We start from the raw sequence: 19,085 nt of genomic DNA on the forward strand, positions 1-19,085 counted from the left end.
AGCAATATACTCGTTTTGGGGGACGCTTTGTTATAGCTCACCGAAGTACTCGATATTGAAAGATATCGGCATCACAGTTTGTTTTTTTTCCTTCCATTTCTTGACATGCAGGTAGGGGAAACAACTGCATGTCTATAAACCTAAATGAGGTGGTGGTACTGCATACATTCAGGTGCGAAACATGCACGGTGTATGGAAACCTGCGGTTCAGCAACACGCTCCTAACGCTGAGCAAGTGTCCAGGGCTCATGCCCAAGCTGAGAGAGTTGGTCAGCTGTGTCGCGCTACTGAGGAGAACAACGAGCAGATCTGATCCTGCCCTCCCGCTCCCCTCTCACGCATGCACAGGCACTTCGTAAAAAAAAAACTAAAAAAAACCACATCATTTGTCATTGGAGAGAAATCCACCTTCATGGGCTTCAGCTTAGAGGCGTGAACATTCCTGGGGAAATATATGTCCTGACAGCTGCACCCCAGTTCTCTTAGGCCTGCTGAATAAACCACTGTCTTAGAAATTACGAACGGCAACAAATCCATTACACGTCGCCTCACCATATGACGAGCCTTGCAGGAAAAAGGTCTGGGAAGAGAGTTGTGGAAAGCTCAGTAGCCATCAGAACTGAGCAGTGCTTAGTAGATGTGCCTGGAATATTGTTTACAGATGAGTGTTATGCAATTCACTCCAGTTCCACAAGGTTATGTAGTGAAGGTATTAAAGGAGAAGTAAAACAGATCTGCAGCACTGTGACTCTGCAGAGACATTGCAGGAGTGTGTCCATAGGAGATAAATTGGCCCACTAGCAAAGTGGTGAACACATGCCTGATTCTCGCAAGCTTTCGGCATGGTGTAATTTCATTCCAATACGGGGGAAGAAAGCAGGAGAGAGAGAGAGAGAGAGAGAGAGAGAAGCAGGAAAAATAAGGAAAATCCTCCCAGACTTCCATAGCGAGAGGCTCCTGGCAGAGACTGACTTTCAAAAGTGCAATTTGTCCCACACTGCTGGCCGAGGGCAAATAAAAGACACTTATCTTGATGAATCTAGCCAACGGCACACGGCAAGGTGAATGGAAGGTGGCACAAATGAGGGGGGGGAGACTGTCAGGAGCACTAGTGTAAACAGCCCCGGGCCAAGCCCAACTCCATCATTCATGGTGGGACCAACCCTCCCACCCCCACTGGGGCCCAGCCTCCAGCGCATTTATTTAGAGCCAGAGCTATCACCAGTGAGGTCATGGGTGGTGGTTAGACAGAGAGGAAGGGGTAGGAAGTCCTTACTTAAAGAACCCGATCTGTATTCTTTCTCCCCACGCAGGCTGTGTCGTTTCTCCCCCGGCTCTGGAGCACATTTCCCCTGTGCTCATATCCAGTGTCTCTGACTGCGCCATCAGTGCCGGTCTCTGCGCACTGACCCCAAACCAGAAAGCCATCAGTGTGTCTCACAGCATGGCCTGCTTCCATCAGCACTTCGCCAAACCAATGGGAGAGAAATAAGGCAAAGGGCAGCAAACCAGAGAGACACGCGCGAGGCTCCCTATGCTGTCAGGAAGAGTACGGTTGCCAAGAGCTGGGTTTGTATATTTTGGCTAAAAAATAGGCAACGTAAGGGATACCTTTCATTCCAAAAATAAACAAACTAGAAGAATAAGGAGTTGTATAACAGAAGTGCATCTAAATGTAGTTTACGTCAAAAAAAAAAAAAAAAAAGTGTTAGCTGATGCCTCTGCTCCGTCACAGCTACCCTGTCAGGACCACCTCATCTTCTACTAGCACTGTGCAGGTGGACGGCAATTTATCCATCATTCTCAAACGTCCTGACCGACCTCCTGTTACAAGTGTCGGAATTTCTTTTGTTCAGTTGCCACCTCCAAAAGGCTTTAAGACCGACCTCACATCATTAGACAGGAAGCTGTTTAATTAAACCCTGAAGCAATGCCAACAATAGCCATTATGAATCGCTCCTCCACCGCACTTTTAATTAGTCCCACAGACCCTCCAATTTTCCAGGCTCCTTCCACTTCACAACTGCCTTTCAAAGACTTTCCAAACACATTAAACTTCACTCGATGCGTATTTGCGGGAAAGACTGTAGACGAATGTAAGAGCCAATGCCAATACGTCGAGAACGAAATGGAATTATGTACGCAGCGCTGCCCTCTGCTGGTCAGGCGATGACTTGCCTAAATACTGTCAAATCATGTTACGTATATTTCCCCAAAGGTATTTTAAAAATCATATAAAAAGCAAAAACGTATTACTTCTGATACAAGCATATTTAGGTTAGCCTTACCCAAACTTTCATTTATAACTTCTAAGAACATATGGTCACAAAAATAGATGTATCTTCAAAGATATATCTTTACCCAGTACGTACTAAGAGCACAACACTTGTTCGGGTAGGCTGAAAGACATCTCTGAACAAAGCAGTGTGATCAGCAAGGGCAGGGGGGTATTATGCTCATATGTCTGCCCAACAACCTAATTGGTTAATCTGCATGTTCTATCTACTGTTCTGAAAAGAACAAAAACGTTTCCTGGGTGCCAGGGAGACTTTAATGAAGAGCCCATGACCACTGCCATTGGATCACCTGCTAGAATGTGTTTAGTTGTTTACTATGCAGACTTATAAATTACTCATAAATTTTATATTACAAGTAAAAAGCAAAATCTGGTGCCGTTCAGGAGGATGGGATCCCCTTCTGTGCCTTCATGTCAAGGGTTCTTCCTCACGCTCTCAACGAGTTTTTCCTTTCCATTCACCTTGGTTGCTCGGTAGCTACCTAAATCCAGATCCTTTGTATATATGATTTCTGTAAAACTGCTTTGTGACACCACCTTGTAAAAAGTGCTATACAAATACATTTGAGTTGAACTGAATCAAAAATACAACCTGCAGGAGAGATATTTGGGTAGGAGTTATATGATGGTTGCTGTATACAGGTGCATTAAAAAAAAAATAGAATTTTGTGAATAAGTTCATTTTTGTTCCCAATTTATTTCAGGCTGATTGTTTGCAAAGTGCTGCATCAAACCATATTAATGGAAAGTTGAGTGGAAAGAGAAAACAGGGGAGGAAAAGGTGTGCAAGCAACAGGGATCACCACAGCCTTAAGAGGACTGTTAAGAAAAGTCCATTCATGAACTTGGGAGAGTTTCACAGCATGGACTGAGGCTGGCGTCAGTGCATCAAGAGCGTCGACGCACAGACGTGTTCAGGAACCGGGCTACACTCCTAATGTCAAGCCAATCCTGAACCAGACAATGTCAGCAGCATCTTACCTGGACTGAGGAGGAAAAAGAACCGAATCATCTTAGAGTTTGGAGGAAGAGTGGAGAGACAGGCAATCCAAGGTGTCTGAAGTCCAGTGTGAGGTTTCTGCAGCCTGTGATGCTCCATGAGCTGCTGGTGTTGGTCTGCTGTACTTTCCCCAAGTCCAAACTCAACACAGCTATCAAGCAGGTGATTATAGAGCACTTCATGCTTCCATCTGCTGACAAGCTTTATGGAGATGCAAATTTCCTTCTCCAGGACTTAGCACCTGCCCATAGTGCCAAAACTACTCATCAAATGCCTTGCTAACCATGATATTACTATGCTTGATTGGCCAGCAAACTCTTCAGACCTGAACAGCATAGAATCTATGAGGTATTGTAAAGAGGAAGATTAGAAACACTTGACTCCACAATACAGATGAGCTGAAGGCTACTATCAAAGCACGGTGGGCTTCAGTAACATCTCAGCAGGGCCAGAAATGGATTGCCTCCATGCCACACCACATCAATGCAGCAATTCACAGTAAAGGAGTCCCAACCAGGTACTATGTGTATAAATGTACATACTTGTCAGATGTTGGACACCTGTATTGTGTATCCTTTTCTGTTTGACCTCATGAAATATTGCAATTTTAGATACTGGATTTTTACATTTTTGTGAGCTATAAGCCATGCTGAACAAAAGTAAAACAAAAAGGCCTGAAATGTCACTTTACATGTAATGAATATAACACAATTAACCTTTTTGAATTAAATTATGAACAAAACTGAACTTATGATATTCAAATTGAGCTGCACCTGTAGTTCCTTGATAAACAGTTGAATAAAACCAGTGATAGATTACCTGCAGCACACCTGTGTGAAAATGCCACTCCCAACAGTGTAAACATTTATGAACAGGCATGTGTGTTCTTAGAGGTCAACAAATGAGAAGCTAGAAAACTTCTGACAAGCAGGGGTTTAAGTTGTTACAGCACTCACTGACAACAGTAAGCACATTGTCAGAAGACCACCTCCTGATTTTGGCCTGTATGTAAAACCTCAAAAAAGCAGAAAAATGTATATAGTGTTGTTTTTTTTGTTTTGTTTTTTACAACAGCCTGTCACAAAGCAGCTTTTCACTTGTCTGACTCTGAGCCCCCAGTGAGCAAGCCACTTAAATACCTTTTAAAATGTATAAACTTTAAATGGAAAATGAAATAACTTGCAAATAAATCAGTTGTTAATCCATCACTTGCATTTATTTTTTAATGAATGGAGAACGCAGTTTAAATAATATACTGTAGTAAACATTATTCTGTATGGAACATCTACACTCACCACTTAATTGACTGCAAACTACAATGTGTACAAGAGGCTTTTACACATCTATTTTCATGCACAATTTCTAATAGCCATCCCCCAAGAGCTGATCAGTGGTCAGTGTCTGACCACAGGGGCGCTCTTGGCCTCCCTACCCGACAGCGGCTCTTAGCGCTCCACCTGTAATGTGCCCCATGCTCCCATACCAGTGCAATACTCACAAGAACATTAGTATGACCACTGGCTTTATGAGAACGGTCCATCACACAAGTAGCATCCTGTGAGGAGGCCCACTTTTATAAACTGACCAGCGATAAATTGAGTGGAGAGTGCCTGATAAATTTTGCATGGAAACAGATGGACTACAGTCTTGAACTGTAAACCCATCAAATGCACCTAGAAGAAAAGGGGACCTAACAAACAGCAGCCCATGAATGTAGGTGCAAAATACATGCTGAATGTAGTCTACACTGAAATCATAGGACAATCTTGTTAGTCATAAAACCAAACATCCTGACAATAGCCAAGTATTACCCAAATTTCCATTATGAAGCAAGGTTTTTTTGTTTTTTTTGTTTTTTTTTAAGTGTCCCTCAGCTCAGCTTACGCTGCTTGGCTTTGCTGGGCCGATGTGGATCACCCTTGGCTTTACTGGGTTTCTGTTTACCGCCCTTGGCTTTGCTGGCCTGCTGTGGGTCATCCTTGGCTTTGCTGGGCCGCTTTGTGCCGCTCTTGGCTTTGGCTTCCTCCGCGTCCCACAGGGCACTCCTCACAAACCGTGACGCTGCGCCTTTGTCCAGGCGAGCCGCCTTCTTCTTATCTGCCATTTCCTTCACCCTGTTCATATATGTTCGGATCCTCTCCTGAAACGTTTAAAATCAGTGGATGAAAAAAGCAGCATTATTTCTGGACTTTTGAGGTTTGGAGACTAGACTACTACGGTGGGTGCCCTTAAAGTTGCACTCAGGCCACTCAATTTACTCAGAAAAGGAACTATTGAGCAGAGGCACTATTATTACATTTACAGCATTTAGCTGATGCTCTTATCCAAAGCAACTTACAATTATGATTGAGTACAACTTGAGCAAATGAGGGTTAAGGGCCTTGCTCAGGGGCTCAACAGTGGTAACTTGGCAGTGGGGGGCTTGAAACAGAAACCTTCTGATTACAAGTCAAATACCTTAACCACTGGGCTACCACTACCCTCTTGAAGAACCTTACATCTTATCTTACCAATTCTTGCTTGATTCCATGTTCTTTTGGATTCACTCCTTGTGTCACTAAATACACTATAAAAGAAAAATGTGTCAAATCTTAAACCAAGTCTTAACATTAACCTTGCTGCAACATTATGTTACACTGCCAAAATACTTACTCCAAAACAGTGAGTTGATGGTGTATGCAGACATCAGATCCAATTTGGCTTGTTCAAGTGGGTCAAGCTAGAACCAAGAAGCACTCAACAATTAAATACTGCCGAAAGCTATAGCTAGCTAGCTAACTAATCATTCAGACTGATGCTTTGACTTGAGAAACGATTTTCAGAAATTGTTTCATGTTGCCATTTGTAAGAGTGAAAAGTCATACGTGTATCTTTCTGCAATGCAGCTTGTTGACATGTATGTGCACTGTCGTTTACCTTTACGTGGTCGCCCTTTGACACAGACATAAGGGTTTGGATCACATTTTGGACAGAGCTCAAGGAAAACTCGAAACCAGTAAGGTACTCTTCGATCTCCGACGGATAATCCTCCACAGACCCTTCATCTGCCATAATCTGAAAGCAAAGATGAATGGGGGGGGAAAAAAACCTCTTGAGCTCTCTATAGCTCAATAATGTAGACGACTATATGGCTCGCCAAACAAGACAAGTTGTCGGGCTGCTCACTCCCTAGCTAGAGACGGTTCGAAACAAGGCGACGGTAACGCTACCGCTAGCTAGTTTGCTAAACGTTGCAAGAAGTTTACACGTGTTTCAAATTGCAGTGCTGTCAGTTCACAGCGAGTACTGTATGGGGGGGAAGATGTTGAAGACCACCTGTACAAGTTAAACAACTAACCTATCCCCCCCCCCTCTTTAACGATTAATTGGTTTACTCAAAGACAAAAAAAGAGAACAGTTAAACGCTTTAACCTAGCTAGCTAAGTACCTCTCAGCGAGCTTTATCGTCAAAAACACATTTGTGAAGCTAGAAAAAATAACAAGAAACCATGTCCTGCCGGGTTATCTTTATTTCAAAATAAAGGTAGTTGAAAAACGGCAAAGTAGTTTTTCAATTTTTTTTAAATTGTTGCTCTAATAATAACAATAATAATTTTTAAAATTTAAAATACAAATTTACAGATATGACAAATTAAGTTCTTTGTTTACTATTAGGTTTTTTTTGCTGCCCATCTAGTTGTTTGTATACAGTAAGAGTTTAATTAACAGTTTTTGCTGTATTCTAATATTATATCTATACATACTCAATGGCTACTTTATTAGGTACACCTGTTCAACTGCTCATTAATGCAAATATCTAATCAGCCAATCATATTACAGCAACTCAATTCATTTAGGCATGCATCCATAGTAAAGACGATCTGCTGAGGTTCAGAATGGAGAAGACATTGAACGTGATAAGGTTATTAGTGCTAGAAGGGCTGGTATTTCAGAAACTACTGACCTACTGGGATTCTCACGTACAACCATCTCTAGAAATTAGAGAGAATGGTACTTCCCCCCCAAAAAAGAGAAAATAATCAGTGAGTGGCAGTTCTCAGGGCAGAAATGTTCATTGATGTCAGAGGTCAGAGGAGAATGGAATGACTGGTACAAGCTGACAGGAAGCCATCAGTAACAACTGAGGTTGGCAAAAAAGCATCTCTGAACACGCAACACATCAAACTTGAAGCAGATGGGCTACAGCACTAGAGTACCACACCAGGTACCACTCTTGTCAGCTAAGAACCGGTAACTGAGGATACAGTTTGCAGAGGATCACCAAAACTGGGCCAAGACTGGAAAAATGTTGCATGATCTGAGGACTCTTGGTTTCTGTTGCCACAATTGGATGGTAGGGTCAGAATTTTACATAAATGCATTAAAGCATGACTTCATCTTGCCTCATATCAACAGTTCAGGCTGGTGTCACTGGTGTATTGGTGTGGGGATAGTTTCTTGGCATACTTTGGGCCCTTTAATACCAATTACTATTGTTGCTGACTATGTCCATCCCTGCAGGTCCACAGTGCATCCTCCTCCTGATGGCTATATCCAGCAGGATACTGCACCATATCACGAGGCCCCAATCATCTCAAACTGGTTTCTTGATCATGAGAATGAGCGCACTGTGCATTGAATCCCAATCCAATGGAGCACCTTTGGGATTTGGTGGAACGGGAGATTTCCGTCATGGATGTGCAGCCAGGAAATCTACAGCAACTGTGTGATGCTGTCATGTCAATATGATTCATAATCTCAGAGGAATGTTTCCAACAGCTTGATAAATCAGTGCCATGAAGAATTAAGTAGGCAAAAGAGGATTCAGCTTGGTTATACCAATGTGTAGATAATAAAGTGGCCAGTGAGGGTAGACGTCCTGTGGGACATCCAGAATTAGATAGATTAACAAATGGTATGGCACTGACTTGATGGTGGAAGAACAACAGCGGTAAGAGATGCGGCTGTCCCAAATGATGGAAACATCCAAAGCATCTAGAAAATGTACCAGTTTCACCTGTGGAGGAGCAGATGTTTCCAGTAGGTGATCTTATGCTGCCATCTCAGAAACGGTCCACCCATCCTAGACCCCCTAGAGTAACTGAGGCTCCACATCTATGCTGAAGTGGTTACTTGGATAAAAATAATTTAATAAAACATGGACTGGTTATTGCTGAGCCACCCAATGGAGGATGGGTTCCCTCTTGAGTCTTGGTCCTCCAAGGGTTTCTTCCTCAGTCCTGCTATGTGAGTTTTTCCTTGCTACTGTTGCCTTCAGCTTACTCACGTGGAATCTGGACAGATACATTTGTAAAGCTGCTTTGTGACGTTGTGTTAAAAAAAAAATCTAAAAAAAACACTGCTATATTAAATACATTTTGACTTGATTTAAAAAAAAAAGGAGATTTAAAGTAGGAGAAAACCATGAATTGAAATTAGGAATAGAGAGAATGTATAAGGGTAGCACTTGGGACCGTGACCTCTAATCAGGAGGAGTGACCTGGATAGATATAATGTAATGTTATTGTATGCATTTTAGAAATTGTAAAAGTATTTCATTAGCTGTTTAGAAAATAAGACATGTTTTTTAAACAAATTATAGATATATTGAAAAGTTTCCGTTTTAGAATTTTTTTGTTGTTAGTGCCAATAACAAATTCGTTTATATAGGAAGTAGCTGGATTGCACTGGTGACTTGAATTCCGTGTCTTTTGTTCTGCTACCGAACTTTTAACTTGAAAATGAGTCATGGGCATTCTTCAGTCGGGGAAACGGAGAAAAGTAGTTCTCGGATTCGATTTTTTATTGACTCTAGTTAGACAAGTCAAATATGTAAAGTAATCACCTAAACCAGTATGATTTCATTATTTGATAAATTCTCCAATTCACCCGGAGATGAAACGAGAGGAAAATAATTCACGTCAAGACATCGGTGGGTAATTAAAGTACCTAACCTAGCTCTCTAAAGTTAATTGTGTTAAGAACGATCGTCGCCGACGATTCAGCTGTTGGAACACTTTTGGTTCATGGTTTTGGCTCATTTCATCTCTGAGACCTAAATGTTGGCTAATGTCATTTGAAAATGGGCTTGTTTGCTGAGCCCGGTTATTTTTGAACATGTTATTTGTATTTATATCCTTTTGGTCTTGCTCCCTGGACGATAGCTATTCAATGTGGTATTTGGCTAGTTGATGTTCTAACCATTCTAGATGTCTATAACACTCCATACTTTTTTGCATTTTTTAAAAACAGTGTTTGGAATATTGGGCCAGTAATCGTGACCTTCAGATTCAGTTTTGGATGCTTTAATGAATCCTTTTTAACCCTAACCATCGACTTGTAGATCTTGATGACTACACTGCCATGGAAGTGTAGTGGAAGCTTACTTGGAAGTTTTGAAACACTTCCCTTTAAATCATGTGCTATTGTAGGTGGTGTTGTCTGGTGGTTACGGTTACTACATAACTGTAACTTGAGACCTGCTTTACCAGTCTGCCTGTTACCTGTCTCTCTAGGGCTCACAACTTTTATTATAGCCTGTTGGCTCATCCTACAATTACAGCTGGAATTTTAGTCTAACTGTGTAAAGACTGATGTGGTTTGTAGACTCATTTTCTGATTCCTTTGCATTCTTGCTACTTTTGTTTATAATTCAGTTAGGTGTTAGTTTGTACAGATCCTCTTGGAGCCTGATGCCTTCTCAGAAGTCATGAGAGTAGCTGGCAGCAGCCCGTAGCATATGGGTGTGGCAAATAATGCTTCTTGTATGGGTGTTTCCCCACTCTCTCTCTGCCTCAGAACCTTTTGAGTGACACTGGAAGTCTTGTGGTGTGGCTCTTGTTGGCAGAACCTCATGCTGTCCCCTTCTCCTGACTGGCCTTTCAGAATGAGAGTGGGACCTGCAGCATTCACATCTTAGGATCAGTAGAGGAGAAGCTACAGACTCCAGGTAATTGAGTAACTGTACTTGTATGTGTTTTTATTTATTTGTTTTTACACTGCAACCACTGATGCAGTTCAGTAGGGGAGTGTGCTGGGCTTTCTTCCAGTCTCTTTATTTGGATTCTGTTTATCACCCCATCCATTTTCTATCCCTCCTTCCTCCTCACTCTCTCGTTCATCTCACAGTATGGAGCACCCGCAGGCCAACGGGATCTCCACCCATGTCTCTGTCCCCCACTCCTCCCCTTCTTCCGATAGGAAGTCGGAGGTCAAAGCTGAGGAGGAGGAGGAGGAGGAGGAGGATATGGAGGATGTGCCCCTGATACAGCCGCTGAGCTCCCGCCACAGGCCGCGTGACTCCTACAACCTGGTGTACGTCATCTTCTTCCTGCTGGGCATCGGCTCGCTCCTGCCCTGGAACTTCTTCGTCACAGCCAAGCACTACTGGCTCTACAAGCTGAGCAACAGCTCCAGCTCAGCAGTCCAGGAGCTGCACTCCGATCTCAGCGTGAGTGCCGGAACACGCGCGGGTGGGGGTCGGTCTTCATTATGCTGTGACGACTCTCTTGTTTCTTATTCTTAAACCAACCAACTAACCAGTAACCGTGGCTTAACATGGGCAAAGTAAACTTTCATCCACAAGTGATCTGGACACATTGAGTGAATTGAGTAGATAAACACATTTTTTTTTAGGTCATCTAGTTTGGATATGTAGGCCTGTGTCAAACCATGTCTCAGTGGTTTAAATAGGGCACGGTCATCTGGAATTTGCTGAGTTGCTGTATCATGTTCCGGTAGGCAATTATTAACGTACATCCTTGTTTAGCCCTGTGTTAGCGTGTGTCTGGCTACGTTTCTGTAGGTCTGTGGTGGATAGAGGTGCATTCTTAAAACACACCATGAGTTTGTCTTGGACCTCCCATTGTCTCTGTGCTGACTTGCAAACAGACCTTTTTATGAAGGCAAACTTCTAAACAGATCAGTGTGAGTGTTTGTTTTAGTGAGGCAAGGAGCAAACGCGTGACCATATATGCAAATATATCGGAGTCAATAGAAAGTTACATCAATACACGCTGAAAGTTGAGTCTGTTTGATTACTGACAGTCATGTCAAACTATAGCATGGACACACAGCTTTTAATCTAACAATCTGCACCAAGACTAACCATTTAAATGGTAAAATAACAAAACTAACAAAACCACTACAAAACTAACCTTCATAGTGGTGGGTTTATTCACGTATGCTTGAACCAACTTGGCACAAATCCCTCTAATACTCTCCTACACTTATTACGTTAACTGTGTATCAGTGCACTTGACATTTGAAAAGCAGCTCACGTGTTGTATGTACATAAAAACATATGAATTCAAGTCTATTAAATCATTCACCTCAAGTTGAAGCCGAGATCCAAGTCTCGAGGGGCGTGGGGTGAGATGAAAGGACAGTGACTCAGTTCCTATCGCATACTCAGCTGGAGTGTCTGATCTGAAAGGTTGATCAGGCCCGAGTACGGAGGTTTCCCACGGTGTTTGCGGGTGCCGTGCTCCTCGTCGGCGTGCCGCTTCTCCTCGTGATGCCACAGCATGTTGGGCGTTACCAAGCAATTTGGCTATTAGGATTTTGGGGGGGTTTTTTTTGGTTGTTTTTTTTTTTTTTCTCCTCTGCTCACACTTTCACTTCCACGTTTGTCTGCACAAACTGCAGCGCTTTGTAGGCACAGCAGAGAGCAGAACAGGGGGACGGGCTGTGTTGCGAGTCAGGAGTGCGTTTGCATGCGTCCAGTTCGCTACTTCGTCTCCGACTTTGACTAAGTGACCTCCTCCCTCTTCTCTCTTGGCAGGATTACTTTGAGAGCTACCTGGCCATTGCCTCCACCGTTCCTTCAGTGCTGTGCCTGGTCCTTAACTACCTCCTGGTGAACAGGTGCTGCACGCGTGGTATCCTTCCCAGTCTTTAACACGGCGTTTTCTCTCCTCGCACACTCTTTTACAGGGTCCAAGTACCAGGGTCTGATGTCCCATGCTGCTAATAATCTGAAAGTTGGAAATCTAGCAGGGATGCGCGCATTTTAAAATAAATACGTAGTTTTTTCATGAAGACTTTATTAAAACTTTTTTTATTAAGCTCTCAGTTCCTCATTGCTGGTTTTGGGCAGCACAAAGAGCATTATCTGCCAGCTGACCAATGCCAGGGCCTTCTTGACTAACATTCCTGCCTATCCACACTCCACATTTATCCAAACCTTTCAGTATAATGCACCTTGTGAATATTCTGATGTAAACGGGCAATTCTGAACTCTTGAAGGCAAAACTGAGCACATAGCAGGGATTGTATGGGAGTAGTCTAGTGTTGACTACAGTTGGCTGATCCAAATAGAATTGAACACGTCACGTCACATGCTCTTGTTTTGCATGCATGTGCCTGCGTCCACAGGCTTTCCGCTGACATGCGGGTCCTGTGCTCCCTGGCTGTGATCCTGGTCGTGTTCGTATTCACCACGGCGCTGGTAGAGGTGGATGTGTCTGGCTGCAGGGAGCAGTTCTTCGCGGGGACCCTGGCCAGCGTGGCACTGGTCTCCGGCGCCTCCAACGTTTTCAGTGGCAGCGTGTTTGGCATAAGCGGCCACTTCCCCATGAAGATCTCGCAGGCGCTCATATCAGGTAGCGCAGGCTCGACACTCCCGTCCTGGTGGCCTGCGTGCCGGTGAAGCCTGTTCGAGAACGGATGAGTAACGGACTTTATCCTGTATGTGTAGGGCAGGCGATGGGCGGCACTCTGAGCGCCGTGGCATCCGTGGTGGACCTGGCCGCCGCGAGCGACGTGAGCACCAGCGCGCTGGTCTACTTCCTCACGGCCGACGTCTTCATCCTGCTCTGCATCGCCATGTACCTGCTGCTGCCCAGACTGGCCTACTGCAGGTCTGCTAGCCGAAGCCTGCCCTCGGCTGGCCAGTGGCGTGCCAGATTTACTACCGCTGGTTTTGCTGACTAGCTGATAAATTTAGTTGTATTTGAGCTGGAGAAAGCCTGTCCTTCGTGTTGAAGTCCCATCCTGTTGGTCATGGATGGATTCTCACTGCTGTGTTGGGAAGGCCGTATGTTTTACGTTCCCGGGCCGGCCACATGACATCCTGACTGACCGTGACTGTGTGCCTTTTAAGGTCTTGACCTTAGTCTGCGGTTCACGCTTTGCTACAGATTTAAAGACCGTCTCTCTGTGTGTCAGAGGGAGGGAAGAAAAGTGAGGTTCAGCAAATATGATGACAGAATGGGGAAGTATGAATTTGCCGTCAGAGTGAGTTTCACCCAGCAGTGGTCAGCTGAAGCCACAGTTTCATGACACTGCCGTAGTTGAGATGAGCACATCATAATAAGGAGAAACTTTTTCGAAGCACTCTGTTGCCATGCATGTTAACATGTGACAATAAGCACTGGACAGCAGGGGGTGCCAGTGTTCCTCACAGGCATTTTTATGATTCGCACAGTAGAAAAGATGTACAGCTAAATAAATTTTTTTTAAAAACTTTTAATCTCAATTGGGATCTTGGATAATGCTCAAACTGAATTTCTTATCAGTGGAGCCTTTAACCTCATTTGGTCTGCTCTGAAAGCTTGAAGGGGGATACAACATTTTTAAAAGCCATACCCAGTTCTATTCTGTCTAGCCGGTGAGTTGTGGGGCACCATCTAAAAGACGCTGAAGGTTCCACTAAGGATCAAATGCTTGATGTCTAAATGCACTAAAAAGAGAACCAGTAATCAGTTTTCTTCACACTTCCATATACAAGCGGTTTATCCATCACAAAAAAAGGGTCAGTGGCACCAACCAGCTGCCGGACGAGCCACCTCCGTTTCCTTCCAGGCTGAATTTCGTCAAGTTGTAGATGAGCTGCCTCAGTACTTTTGAGAGATGTGTACGTTGTTTTAGTATGGGGTTGCTTTGTACATTTTAAATTGCACCACACAGTATGCATAGAAATACTGCTTTTGATATTTGAAGTGACCCAGTGTATCAGCACTGTTTAAGTGGGGGACTGTAATATCAGCTAAGCTGATGGTCTGGTGTAATAGTTACCCTCTTTTCTGAACTCCATCCACAGGTACTACATGGAGGCAGCCTACCCTGGTCCCGTCGTGCCTGACGGAACTCTCACCTCTCCGGAGTCCAGCCACCCAGCTGCCCCGACCGTCCCCTCCGTACCCCCGCTCTGTCCCATCCTGAGGAAGACGTGGAAGCTGGGCCTGTACGTCTTCTACGTCTTCTTCATCTCCATCGCCATCTTCCCGGCCGTGTCCTCTGGCATCCAGTCAGTGGACAGCGGCACGGGCGCCCCGTGGACCACCACCTACTTTGTGCCGCTCACCAGCTTCTTGCTGTACAACGTGGCGGACTTCTGCGGGCGGCAGGTGACCGCCTGGCTGCAAGTGCCGGGTCCCACCAGCCGGGTCCTGCCCGCCTTGGTCCTCTGCAGGACCGTCCTGGTGCCCCTGTTCATCCTCTGCAACTACCAGCCGCGCTACCACCTCACCACCGTGCTCTTCTCTCACGACCTCTTCCCCGTGCTCTTCATCTCGCTGCTGGGTCTCTCCAACGGCTACCTCGGCACGCTGCCCATGATCTACGGGCCCAAGGTGGTCCCACGCGAGCTTGCAGAGCCTGCAGGCGTGGCCATGGCCTTCTTCCTAACAGGGGGGCTGGCAGTAGGCTCGGCCTTCTCTGTCCTCTTGGTTCACTGTATCTGACTGCATGCCGAGGCCAGTTGCGGTCGTGGGGGCGGAGATTCCGCCACGGACATACTGGCTAGCAGGGCCTGGTTTGGCCCAAGGGCTACAGTGTTCACATGATCTTGCAGGATGGACATGCAGGGCTTTTCGTGGAGCTACACGGAAGTACTCCCATTCAGTGCCAAAGATATGCGTGCACAGAATATTGCTAATTTATTCTTAATGGGTGCTTTTTTTTTTTTTTTTTTTTTTTTTTTTTTTTTTTTTTTTTAAGAATTTTAATTTTTTTTTTTGTAAGGTATGATTTTAGTTTCTTCATTGAAACATAATGATTAAGACTGCAGACATCTTTGATAGAACAACCTTTGCACAAAAACTTGTTTGAGTTCCTATAGATCACATATATGTACTCTAGGGAATAACAAGCTTCATACTTGCTATTTGCTTAGCAGCACAGATTTCTGTTCAAGATCACAGGTATGAGATCAAAGCCAATTTCCCATCAAGTTAAAGCTGCTGTAACTGAATCTTTTTATATATGTTACTCAGAGTGGGGAGGGGAATGCCCCAGTAACTGATCTTGTCTCAGCAGTTAAAAATGTATGCGTGATCTGGGTCTATTAACCAATCAGGAAATGTCTTTACAGGGAGGTGGTTTTCTCTGAGCATGCATGCAACACAATTATACACTAAGCACCAAGTGTCTTTGGAAGGAAGGGCTTTGGAGAAAGATTTGGATAGTGTGGGATTGAAATGAAGGGACTTGTTGGTTAAATCTGGCAGAAGTTGCAAAGAAGTATAAAATCAGTAGGATCTGTAAATTTGTATCATTTTTAAGATTCTGTTGCATATTGCACCTAAGCAGCATGAACAAAGCTGTAGACAGTGTTCATTTGGAAAATTTTCCATGCGTAGGAATCTTGCCAAAGAAACGCATATTTTGGCATTTGATTTCCTTCACAGATGCCAACAAATAAGAGACCAGACCCCAGCACATGGGCAGAGACTAGTGTCTCCAAAAAGGAATTTGCCTGGTTAAGTTCCATTTTCCAAATTGGAAATTCATGTAGCACCTTTTTTCACTGTGTATATTCATTACTGTCCTTTGATACTTCGTATGAAACCAGGCCCTGTTGGGAAACACTACAGAGCTCTTGGTCATCTGCCTCCCCAAACCATGAGAACCAAGCACAGGATGAGGGAGATTGGTGTGTGTAGTGTTGCATGCAGTAACAGAGGCCACCACGTTTGAGACAAACTCCTCCAGCAGCACAGATCATGTTAACACATGTCTGTCTTATTGTTTACAGGAACAACAAATAAACTCCTTAATCTTACCCTGTTGTAATTAAGTGTAATCCTAAATCAATTTGGTTTGAATTAGTTTTTATTAAGGGAAAAAAGATGTAATCATTTGTATTAAACTACTTTTTATTTTTTTTTAAATGCAACAATGTCTCAGTGTTTATATTTTAAAGTGCGGGGACCTAGGTCTTCAAGGTCTAGGTTCATTTTCAGCTTGAACTGTTCATTTGTGTGTGGTTGGTTGGTTTGTTTGTTTGTTTTTTTCTTCCCTCCCGAGTTAAAACATACAACCTTCATGCAAAGGTTATAGATCTGTTTAGTTATTTTATATGATGGTTATAATGAAATTATTCAAACCGCCTGCCCCTCCCTCAAAAAGGTCATCCAATGACACTGAATCTCACTTTAAATTTAAACCTCTTTGTCCCACGCAACACACGTGAAAACAACTATTCAGTACCAGGAAATGGATGGATGGATCACTTCTCTAATCTCAGAGGGAAATTCTGCAGGAGTAGAGACAAAATAAGATGTATTCAAGATATATTTTAATATGTTTCAGTAAAATAAGATTAACGATGGAATATAGACTGAACTGGATGTGGGATTCATAAGCACAGACTTATATAATAACCCCTAAATGGAAGACCTGTGCTGGACAGGGACACTACAACAGAAAATTCATAACATTTTGAACCAGCTAACAGTTGACCAATTGGATCCAAAAATCTGTAATGTAAATAGCTTTAGTAAGCAAACCTGGGACCTATTTGCAGTATTTCTGGCATATTTTGCACAGAAGGCATGAAATTCCATGCAAATCTTTCCTATTGCTCGAAAGGAAAGAATGAGCTAACCACTGAGTATGGAAGTCATTTTTCTTTTTGGTACTTTCATGCTGCTGCAGTCATTCTAACGGCCATTAGCAGGTATGTGAGTTTAAACCAACAAGATACAAGGTATTCGCTTTGACACCGATGTGACCCAGTAACATGCAAAACTAATACTGATCAATGGGAAGCAACTACCAGTTCACTCAACAAGGACGACAAATAGATCCAATCCCTGCCTTCTACCAGACCGAGGACATGGAGCAGGAAAACCAGACATCTGGCCCCCCTACTGTTTATACACAAGTCTGTAACCTGACAGTAAAGTGCAGTGATATTAACCACAGAGAAGATGAATGAAATAACTAATAAACAGTGCAAAACTGCAGGTATGAAACAACAGATGTGCAGCAAGGCATGTACGATCAGCGGTAGGTCCACAGTCGGTTATACATTATAATTCTCATGAATAGGATCAATGCAGCAAACGGTAAACAATGGATCCGAGGGCAAATGTGCAACTAATGACCAACAAGCTTATTCTCAGAACAGCTTCAGTGCGCAATAATGTCCCAGCACGGGACATGAGCATGCCGGATTTCTCAGCTGGAAAGCTCGGTAATGTTTTTGCCAGAAGGCCAGATTGCCGAGCAGGAATATATATCATCTCCTGTTGACTTTATGGGATTCAGCCGGACAAGTCCTCAGCCAGATGAGTCCCCGGGGTGTTTTTTCTTTGTGTTGTCATCTGGTGCCCTCTACTCGCTTGCGCCCATTTAAAAATGACAATGGGCCTTAAAGGCAAGCAGGGATGGAGATCTGAGAGTTGCCTTTCCAGCAGCAACTACATTATTAAGGAACCGCATGCAGGGGGAGGGGTGTTCAGCAGGTATTTTTTGCTGATTTTGCAGTATCACTATTCGCTGCCTACTGTTTGCTACCTACTGTGAGATTTTTCCTGTGAGACACACTAAAGTCTTTTCTGCAGATTTTACAGAATAAAATCATATTTACAGTGGCCGTCATGGATCACTGTCAGCCATCAGTCTTGTTCCACTAAGGTATGGTGAATCAGAATAAAAGAAATCAGTTGTCAGGTGTCAGGTGTCAGGCCTGAGTCGTCAGGCGTCAGGTGTCAGGGTTCAGGTGTCAATTTTCAGGTGTCACTTGTCAGGTATCAGTTTTCAGGTGTCAGTTGTGTCTAAACAAATAATGCAAGCAGATTCACAATACTGTGTCATTTCTAAACACGATGTGACGCATCTTGATGACATAATGTTACGTGATAACAGAGGTCTGTAACTTTAACAGACACAGGTTGTCACTAACAATATAACATTTTCCTTTCTTTCAGTTTTAACCTACAGTTTGTCAGTCACATGGCTGAAATTTCCCGAACCCTATCCAATTAAGTCAATTTAACAAACTCTATTTTTCATACTATCAAAACAACTGGCAGAGTATATGTTTTTCACAGTTTATGACCCGATTATGGGCCCGTATTTTATTGCATATAAACGCATTCTTTGCAGGGTTCACGACTGACGGACAGAGTTTGACAGCAGCTTGTCGCTGCTCGGCTGTAGGTCTGAGTTTTTGTCTCTGTGGTGTTCCATGCAGTCTCTGTTTGCTGTTGGTGCATCCTGGAGGCTGCTGTCGTGTGAGCTGCTCTCCTTCCCCCCACGCCATGTGTTCTGTAGGGATGCAAGAGTACCGTGAGCCCACGTCTTTATCCGTTTTTGGGCTATGGTAGTCATATGATTTCAGTTTAACCCACTAAACAATGAACTCTTTGTATTACCTATGGACAAAACAACTCCATTCAGAAAAATGGCAGCATGACTGACTTCTGTTTCTACTGTATGAAATTGAATGGGAGAAAAACGATCAAATTAAGAATACTTCTTTGCTTTGACAACCTGTAGGTGCTTTGCCTTCTCTATTTTAAATAAACAGGGTACATATTTGTCTATGCAATATTAAATGTAAAGTTTCTTCTGAACAAATAT

The 19,085-nt window shown here is 43.5% G+C and overlaps 2 protein-coding genes across 4 annotated transcripts; one reads left to right on the forward strand and one right to left on the reverse strand.

Moving 5' to 3' along the window:
• Positions 1-4,486: 4,486 nt before the first annotated feature.
• On the reverse strand, positions 4,487-6,765 carry c1d (C1D nuclear receptor corepressor). The gene is made up of 4 exons (XM_027022774.3): positions 6,213-6,765; positions 5,949-6,015; positions 5,807-5,862; positions 4,487-5,436 (listed from the first exon to the last, which is right to left on the reverse strand). The coding sequence occupies exons 1-4, from the start codon at positions 6,345-6,347 to the stop codon at positions 5,167-5,169; spliced, it is 528 nt and encodes a 175-aa protein (XP_026878575.1). The 5' UTR covers positions 6,348-6,765; the 3' UTR covers positions 4,487-5,166.
• Positions 6,766-8,997: 2,232 nt separating this feature from the next.
• Positions 8,998-16,387, forward strand: slc29a3 (solute carrier family 29 member 3). Of its 3 annotated transcripts, none has more exons than XM_027023765.3 (7): positions 8,998-9,207; positions 10,161-10,224; positions 10,404-10,725; positions 12,058-12,140; positions 12,651-12,877; positions 12,973-13,135; positions 14,317-16,387. In XM_027023765.3, exons 3-7 carry the CDS (start codon positions 10,405-10,407, stop codon positions 14,957-14,959), a joined length of 1,437 nt encoding a protein of 478 aa, XP_026879566.2. In that variant the 5' UTR covers positions 8,998-9,207; positions 10,161-10,224; position 10,404; the 3' UTR covers positions 14,960-16,387. The 3 variants fall into 3 exon arrangements, with proteins under 3 accessions (XP_026879566.2, XP_026879555.2, XP_026879560.2); XM_027023754.3 differs by having other exon boundaries at positions 8,999-9,207; positions 10,074-10,224; XM_027023759.3 differs by having other exon boundaries at positions 8,999-9,207; positions 10,123-10,224.
• Positions 16,388-19,085: the final 2,698 nt, after the last annotated feature.

Source organism: Electrophorus electricus, chromosome 12, assembly GCF_041902795.1.
Source record: "Electrophorus electricus isolate QZ-2024a chromosome 12, ASM4190279v1, whole genome shotgun sequence".
Lineage (NCBI taxonomy): Eukaryota > Metazoa > Chordata > Actinopteri > Gymnotiformes > Gymnotidae > Electrophorus > Electrophorus electricus.

Bases quoted from the DNA above. Each gene is read 5' to 3' on its own strand.
- slc29a3 (XM_027023765.3), top strand. From the start codon at position 10,405: ATGGAGCACCCGCAGGCCAACGGGATCTCCACCCATGTCTCTGTCCCC. The intron at 12,878-12,972 runs GTAGCGCAGGCT...CTGTATGTGTAG, and splicing joins CTCGCAGGCGCTCATATCAG to GGCAGGCGATGGGCGGCACT. The intron at 13,136-14,316 runs GTCTGCTAGCCG...CTCCATCCACAG, and splicing joins CCCAGACTGGCCTACTGCAG to GTACTACATGGAGGCAGCCT.
- c1d (XM_027022774.3), bottom strand. From the start codon at position 6,347: ATGGCAGATGAAGGGTCTGTGGAGGATTATCCGTCGGAGATCGAAGAG. The intron at 6,016-6,212 runs GTAAACGACAGT...TCTTGGTTCTAG, and splicing joins CAAAGGGCGACCACGTAAAG to CTTGACCCACTTGAACAAGC. The intron at 5,437-5,806 runs GTAAGATAAGAT...TAAACGTTTCAG, and splicing joins ATGGAATCAAGCAAGAATTG to GAGAGGATCCGAACATATAT.